This window comes from Micropterus salmoides, unplaced genomic scaffold (genome assembly GCF_014851395.1).
Source record: "Micropterus salmoides isolate LMB-PRFRI ecotype aquatic unplaced genomic scaffold, ASM1485139v1 Ms_hic_scaffold_9, whole genome shotgun sequence".
Classification (NCBI taxonomy): Eukaryota; Metazoa; Chordata; class Actinopteri; order Centrarchiformes; family Centrarchidae; genus Micropterus; species Micropterus salmoides.
This window is the reverse complement of record NW_024044681.1, coordinates 20,137,175-20,145,740: the sequence shown is the minus strand read 5'-3', so window position 1 is coordinate 20,145,740 and position 8,566 is coordinate 20,137,175. Positions and strand designations below refer to the sequence as shown.

General features: G+C 38.9%; 1 protein-coding gene across 1 annotated transcript; it reads left to right on the top strand.

The window, feature by feature from the left end:
- The first annotated feature begins 2,805 nt into the window (after positions 1-2,805).
- Positions 2,806-8,359, top strand: vtnb (vitronectin b). The gene is made up of 8 exons (XM_038708836.1): positions 2,806-3,021; positions 4,578-4,694; positions 4,812-5,045; positions 5,459-5,598; positions 6,707-6,863; positions 7,240-7,398; positions 7,563-7,898; positions 8,017-8,359. Exons 1-8 carry the CDS (start codon positions 2,958-2,960, stop codon positions 8,151-8,153), a joined length of 1,344 nt encoding a protein of 447 aa, XP_038564764.1. The 5' UTR covers positions 2,806-2,957; the 3' UTR covers positions 8,154-8,359.
- The last annotated feature ends 207 nt before the right edge of the window (positions 8,360-8,566 follow it).

The window sequence follows — 8,566 nt, the reverse complement described above, 5'->3', positions numbered from 1 at the left end:
CTCTGTTCTGACTTAATGATTTTATGGAGTTTTTAGCTTTGTGTGTCTTACATGGAGACAGTTCCTTTCAGAATCACTGAAATGACTCAAATATCAGTATATCAATATTAAATCTAAGCACATCACTCATATAACAGAAACACAATTTTCATCAGCAGTAAGACATTTCTGTCTGTGGCTTATTAATAGACAGCCAATGGAGATTTGGCAGCAAGCCAGGTCACTAACTGATACAAGCTTCACAGACAACCAAAGTCCACATGCCGTAATAATCTGTCCTCACCAGGCATACAGGCAGTTTTCACACTATCACAGAAGACAAATACATTTTTAAACCCCTCTGACTTCCTTCATTGTTTGGACTGGTTTATCCGCTGTTAGACTGGTGCTACTGTGCGAGACATGCTTCACTTTCAGAGTGATGAAGACTGTCAGCAGACTCTTTCTGTCTGGTGATTTCAGTCTCTGCGTCTCTCCATGGTGCTGAATCTATTAACTTCTGTCAGACAATCTCCCGTTGGTCATAGTCCAAAATAATAATAGTAAAAAAACAGTTATTCCACGGACTTTTAAAAAGATCCTACATTTTTCTCTCTTTAATATGCCAGGGCTATCAGGGCTAAATTGTGTTTGCAATAGGGTTGTTTTTTTACACCAATGATCAATAGAGGAAAAAGACTGCCCTGGTTACACAATGTTTGAACTCAGATACCAGGGAATTGTTGGGTCTCTGTAAATAATATTACCACGAGTATGGTCTAGACCTGCTCTGGATGAAAACTGCAATGTGATAACTTCCGTTATGAATTAAACTGTTGTTATAATAAGTCTGTAAATAAAGAGCAGGGTGAGAACAGTTAACTTATTTAATATATACGTAAGAAACATATCACTGTATTTTTTTTACGATCTTGCACGTGGAAACTACTGAGAACTCTCTGTTTTATAATTGTTTCCTGCACTTCATATGTGAGATAAGGCCAGAAATAGCTTCTATTAAGTCATAAAGCACACCTTCAACCATATTAAACCCAAACAAGTGCTTATGTCAAATCACAAACAGCATTTAAAATGTTCATATGCATGGAGAATGAAGTTTGTTTGTATACAAGTTAGTGACTATTTTTTTTTAAATCAGTACATTGGTGCTGTTGTAAATGTAAATGTAAAATGTAACTCTTAAAAAAATGGACTGTATTGTTTAGGGTAACAGAGTATAATTGAGTAAAATTGTCTTATAAAATGTGGATAAATGACCATTAAATAAACCATCAATTGAATTTCAATATTTTGTATGTTTTTATGAATGTCGTATTTAGGCTTCACAAGTGAATTATCAAACAATGAGAGCTTCACAGATGTCAGGAAATTTGGGTTCTGCTGCTTCTAATCAGCCACCTGTTTATTGGTTTCCACTAATTATTTATTTATTCACCATTCTCTATTTCAGTGCTGTTTATACTATGTCATTGTATATATTGTATACCAATACACCTACCTCAGGTCATAAGGTCATAGGTCTTATTTATTTTTTCCAGCATCCTTTGCACTATGCTCCATCACACTGTGTACATGTATGCATGTATGTGTATGTGTACCTGTATATCATATCCACCTTCTACATGTACATAACCTGGCAATAAAGCTGATTCTGATTCTGATTCTACTTGTCCTCCAAAAAAACAAACATGACTACACTTTGCTGCTGAATCTCAAAATAAACAACAATTCTTTGGAATATTATACAACACTCATTTCTATGTTTTTCAGTGTGGGGCTTATTAATTGACAGCTAATGGAGACATGGCAGCAACCCAGGTCACTAACTGACACAGGCTCCACAGAAAACCAAAGTCCACGTGCCCTAATAATCTGTCCTCACCAGGTTTACAGGCAGTTTTCACACTATCACAGAAGACAAATACATTTTTAAACCCCATCTAACCTCCTTCATTGTTTGTACTGGTTTACCAACTGTTGGACTGGTGCTACTGGGCGAGACATGCTTCACTTTTAGAGTAATGAGGAAAGCTAAAATACCACCTCTCTTTGAGAGAGCATTTTTGTATTTTATTTAAAACAACAACAACAACATCTTTCAATCTGCCTGGTGGTGAGGTGCTGGTTTCAGCCTATGCGTCTCTCCATGGTGCTGAATCCAATTATTAATTTTTGTCAGACAATCTCATGTTGGTCATAGTCCAGAATAATAGTAGTATACAGATTTTAAAAATATCCTACAGTTTTCTTGTTGCATCTCATGTTTTAATACGCCACTCTAGTTTTCAGGGCTAAATTTGGAAGAAGGCCTTGTGTCTGCTTTAGGGTTGATTTTCTTTTACACCAGAGATCAATAGAGGAAAAAGACTGCCCTGTTTACGCAATGTTTGAACTCAGATACCCTTTCCCCTTACTCTCTAAGTTACTCTCCCAGAATACAGTATATATTGACTTTACGAGACAATAGCACACTTTTGCAGTTTGTAGTCCTGGTTTACAATGCAGAAGCACTCAGTTAAAAAGACCATCAATGCAATATTTATTGTAATTACCTGTCTTGTTTAAAAAAAACAAACAAACAAACAAAAAAGCTGATAGTGGATGTTAAATTTCCCAGATGACTGGAAAGCCAGTGGGTACAATCTGTGGCCTAAAATGATCATGTTAGGACGATGTTTCTGGGACAGACAGGACAGAGATCAGCCATCCCGGTTTAATGATTATCACAGCGGAGTGTTGACCAATCAGGAAAACAGACACCGGTGGGGGGGGGTCAACAGCTTCTGAAAAAATATCTATTGATCATCTGCACTCAATTCTGCACCCCAAAGTGGGGCACTCAGCTCAAACTCTCCTGAATGTAGTTGGTGTGAATAGCGTACAATTCTCTTCTGAATTAAAATTGCACCTTTTAAGTTTTTTGTTTAAAATTATTGCGTTATTTTCTGTGAGTCAGCATGAAGCCAGCAGTGGTCCTGCTGGGCCTCGTCCTCCTGCTGAACACCACCTTTGCTGTGGAAGGTAAGTCTTCCAGATTGTCTTTTAATTTAATTATAGTCGATAAACTTTAAAAGTCAATGAGTCAGCAAATCGTTTTTCCTCTCGAGAAGTAATTTGTACTTTTAAGTGCTGTAAATTGTATTACCTTTAAAGGAAATAATCAAGTACTTTCCCATGCCTTTACCATACTATTCATTAGAACATTAAGAAAACAATGTGACGTTTGTTTTGTGTATTTCAGAGGTTTTCAAAGTGGGAGGCCTGGCTCCCACTTTGAAAACCTTTGAACAAACTGTTCCAGGGAAGGCTCAGTGAAAAAATATTAAATTATAAATGAAAAGGAGATCACATAGAATATCTTAAGTGTGTGCAGTTTGGTTAAAGAGATAGTTCAGAGATAAAGTATTGGGGTAATTTTATTGTCAGAAACAATGAATGCCTTAGGACAGACTTCTTTTTATGTATTTGGTGTAGTCTGAAGTTTGTCAAAAAGAATATAATCATGATCCCTTAGGCATCTAGGACTTGAGCAAAATTAACTAAATAAATTGGGCCCATAGCCTCAAACCTTGAAAATGCCTGATGTATTTATTCTGGATGAAATCTTTCTGCATACACAGCATTCATTTAAATAACAATTTGAGGCTGGAATAGGTACAATTATAAAATAGTTCACCAATAAACCCCAAAGATTAGAGAAAAGGAAAAAATAAAAAATAAAACAGATTTGTGTAGCACAACTCTTCCTTCCCCATTAATCATCTCACAACCCCTCAGATTTATCTTGTGACCCACTTGAGTGGCCAGACCCCTAGGTTGGGAACCACTAGTCAAGTAACTGGTAACTATAAATAAACTATTTTAATCATGTGATATATCATCTTACTTAGCCTACTTTTTATATTTCAAGTAGGCCTACACTTTGCTGATAATCAGTGCTTGAAGTGGGCCGTACGCACCGGTACGCAGTACCGGCACCTCGACAGTTTACTCTTTGGCGTACCGGGACATTTTCTTGCGTACCGGGACTTCTCCTAAGCTGCCGGTCCTCTCCTCTGCCTTCTCCAGATCAGGTTCTCTGGGCGCTACGTGACGCTCACCTGTTCCCGTTCTCACCTACTTGCTAATCTCTGTCGGCGGAGAGAGACGAGGGAGAAGAGAAGCTCGGTGCCTTTAAAACAGCCGTGTGCTAAATGTAGCTTGTCAATGTCACTTGTCGTGAACCGACTAATCACAGCCTGGATGGGTCGGGACATTTAATAATATTGACAGATGGTGTCATTTACACTGGGGACGCTGGGGCAGGTCAGAATCAGAATGTCTCCATCACTTTATGAAAGTTTTGTTAAAACTGTTCTGAAACAGCAACAATAAATGTTAAATAATAAATGAAACAATGCACAATAAGAAATAATGCAATGCAATTGAAATATAGAAGAAACAAACGTGCATCGTCCAAAAGCTGAGTACTGCATTATATTCCATTATAATTTTATTTTGAATTGTCACCTCCCACCTTAATTTTGTTCCCCTTTATATAAATAAAGAATTGAAACAAACAAAGTGTGTTTCCACAGAGTCCTGTGTGGGTCGTTGTGGCTTCTTCGACCCGCAGAGCAAATGTCAGTGTGACTCCATGTGTGTGTACTACGGAAGCTGCTGTGGAGACTTTGACACCATTTGCCCTAAGAAAAGTCAGTACAGTCGTAGAATATTACCATCACACTGAAGTACTGTATTTGTAACTATTTGTATTTTAATGAATAAATAGTAATACATTAAATAATAATACATTTATGTTCTGCCTTCAGCTGCTCGTGGTGACACATTCGCTGAAACAGAAGAAGAAACAGACGCAATGAACGAGAGCTCTACACCTCTCACACCAACTTTCAACACAGTTGCACCAATCATCACCGCCTCTCCTCCACCCACCATCACACAAGGGCCCACACCACCTGTAGACACTAATGCAGTGCCCTGCAGTGGTCGACCTTTTGATGCTTTTCTGCAGCTGAAGAATGGGTCGATCTACGCGTTTAGAGGTAAACCTCGACATCTGAAAGGGTTTCTGTCCAATAACTTTTTCACGCCTTTCCCTACTGTTGGTTTTGGTGAATACTTTGGTGTTTCTGTCAGTGGGTCCACTGTACAGTTCCCAAATGTCAATTTTCAGAAACCTAAAGAATTGCCTAATTCTCTGATCATCATCATGGGTCTTTATCTATAAAGTTGCAGATGTGAAGAACATACATTATGGCTCACCCACATTGTCCTCTTACACTTAGTTGCCTGTTAAAAGGGAACAAACTAATTAGCAGGCATTAAAATGGAAATGGAAATCTGATCAGTGCACATGACTGGAAAAGACAATGCAGGCTGTGCATTTTATTTGTTGCTTTTTTTAGTTCTGTGTGTTGATACTTTGTGGATTATCCCGTTTAAATAAATCTCTCAGGTGAATATTTTTTCGAGTTGGATGACAAGTCCGTACTTCCCGGTTACCCCAAACTCATCCAGGATGTGTGGGGAATCTCTGGGCCCATCAGTGCTGCATTCACACGCATCAACTGCCAGGGAAAATCCTACATCTTTAAGGTAGAAACCTCTGTCTTCAACCAAAATTAATGACACAAAACAGGAACGAAACAAGGAGCTAAATCTTAACGCTAATGTGCAGGGGGATAGTAGTGGCAGGGCCACAACATGGGTAGGGCCTTCAAAAGCTTGGAATTAAAAGGTTTTTTTTATCTGAAATTTTAAATTGTTCACGTTATTAGCATGATAAGTAAATTATTATTGTTGGCTGAATAAACAGTTTGAACGACTATTTTCTACCATAATGTTTACAAAAACAATAGAGATGCAAATACATTCAGCAGTATCAGAAGCTTTGTAATTACTGTTCTGACTTAATTAAGAGTTTGAAAGTCATAGTAGGTTTTCAGTATTTGAGTGGGAACTGGGGTAAATTTTTGTATACTGTACATGTTCTGCCTAAAATTCCTAAAGCTGTGCTTCAAGTTTCTACAGTTGTGCAGTTTCTTAAGTTATATGATGCTACTTCCAATGTGCTCTAGACTGCTCTAGAGAAGTTTTTGGGAACTAAATCACATTAAATCTGCAATAAAAAATTATTCCACTGAAGTCTCATTCAGTTGAGATACAATAATTTAGTACTTTCTCAATGTAGATACCAGAGTAAGTTTCCCTCCTTTGTCTTCTTCCCAGTGTTTAATTCAGAACTGAAAAAGGGAAAGAAATAATATTCAGTAATGTTGTAAATTATTGTATGTTGAGAAAGGAGGGCTGAAATATACTGAGATTTCAGATTGTGCAGACTTTCTTAAAAATACACATCATTATTGATTACCCTAATAACTGCTACAATTGCATGTGCTTACTTGTTGAGTCGTTTATTTAGACATGCTCACGAAATGGATGTAAAAGGGAAGAGGGCCCCACTGAGGCTACATACGTATGTGCACGAGCCAGATTTTTTGCTAAACAGCTACTAATGTGGCCTCAGCTGTAAAAAACAAACAAAAAAAACCCTAATTCTTACAAAGAAATCTTTAGCAGGAATCTTCTGAAGATGAGAATAGCATGGTCCACAAAATTGGACTTAAATATAATAAAGATGTTCATGCTCACAAACACTTGACTTTCTCTCACTGATCTGTATTTTGTATTTCTTCTCCCTCAGGGGAACAAGTACTGGAGGTTTGATGGCGATGTCTTAGATGCGGACTATCCCCGAGACATTTCAGTCGGCTTTGATGGCATACCCGATGACCTTGATGCCGCATTTGCCATACCAGCTCCAAGTCACCGTGGCAAAGAGAAAGCTTACTTTTTCAAAGGTGTTTTGTGTTAGAGATGTGTGATATTTTTTTAATCAGTATTAATTTTACTACTAAGCCGGATGATTTTTAACACTTGTATTTCTACACTGTGCTATTATTAATTTTACTCAAGTAAAAGAGTACTTTTTCCACCACTGGAATCCTCTGCTCTAAATGAGGACACCCAAACTCTATGGCATGGAGCATAGATGTTAAAATTACCATCTGCAGAGTTACAGGCTGCATTTTGACTTGCCATAGTAGTAAAAGTTAGTAACATTAAGGAGGACCCTGAAGATGCAACAGCTAAGTGAAATTCAGGAATCATCCATTTTATTATTTATATCTGTCTTCAGTGGGGGGAAACAGCCTATGTGTTTGTTTCTTCCTTCAGGGGACAAGTATTACCAGTACGAGTTCAAGCACCAGCCTTCCCATGAGGAGTGTGTCCGCATGAGCAGGTCCTCACCGTCTGTGATGTTCACAAGCTACACTGACCTCTTCTGCGATCAGACATGGGAGGATTTCTTCACAGAGCTCTTTGGAAGCCCTGGTAAGCCTCAGCTGTGTTGCTTGTGTTTGCTTTCTTGTGTATTTTGTGTGTGTGTGTGTGTGTGTGTGTGTCTCCAGTCATCCCTCATTTTTTATTTTCTCTGAAATAGCTCCCTTTGCACTGTCAGTGAGTGCAGTCTATTTTTCTCCTTTGTCCTCATTCAGTCAGCAGTCACCACACGGGCCCTAGTTTCACCAGCCGTGACTGGCAGGGCATCAGGCCCCCTGTAGATGCAGCCATGGTGGGACGAGTGCACCTCAGTCCCAAGCCCACGCCATCTTCTCCTCCGCCACCGAGGAGGTGGAGCAGTCGGAGGAGTCGGAGGAGGAGGAGACCCAGCAAAAAGCGCGGACAGCGAAGATGGCAGAGTCACCACGTGCTGTTTGATGATTTGTGGAGTTACGATGATTTGTTTGACGACAGCGACCACCTCTTTGATGAGAGCACCACACAGCAGTACAAAAGCACCCCAGTTCAAAATGTGTATTTTTTCAAGAGAGGTATGAATAGAAATGGATGAATTTTTAAAACCATATAAAGAAATTAAAATATTGTCTTTAATCTTCCCCCTTTAACACATTTTGGTTTGTATGTTTCTTTTCTTTGTCGTCATGGCAGATAAATACTACAGAGTGGATCTGCAGAAAAAACGTGTGGACTCCGCCTACCCTCGTTACCCACGATCCATTGCAAAATACTGGCTGGGCTGCGAGCGGGAAGAGTCGCCTGATGCCTCAAGGGCAGAGAGGAGATAGGCCTGCAGGGTAGTTTGGAGGTTGTGTTTTAAACACCTCTCATTGTTGAGAGGTCCTAAAGTAATTACAATGTGATCTTTTAATAGCTTCTGTTATTTTTGTTGCTAAAGCATGATAAATACCCGCTCTGATTTCCCCATATTATTTAGGTGGATAGACAGAAAATCTGTATGATTTAATAAACTGTGAAATTGTGAATGCCTTAATATTCTTCTTGTCCAACTGGTAGCCTATAGACAACAAACACACATGCATTCCCTGGCTTATGAGAGGTGGAACATATCAATATTCATGCCCTGCACTATCTAGCATCAACATCTAGCAACTACACCTAACACAAAATATAAAATGTGTAGTTACATGTAGAGGCACGTCTAGCGTGGCGTATCCACATACCTAACCAACACTAATGC

Coding starts and splice junctions, on each gene's coding strand:
- vtnb (XM_038708836.1), top strand. CDS start 2,958: ATGAAGCCAGCAGTGGTCCTGCTGGGCCTCGTCCTCCTGCTGAACACC. Junction 5,046..5,458: donor GTCGATCTACGCGTTTAGAG/GTAAACCTCGAC, acceptor TAAATCTCTCAG/GTGAATATTTTTTCGAGTTG. Junction 7,899..8,016: donor TGTGTATTTTTTCAAGAGAG/GTATGAATAGAA, acceptor TCGTCATGGCAG/ATAAATACTACAGAGTGGAT.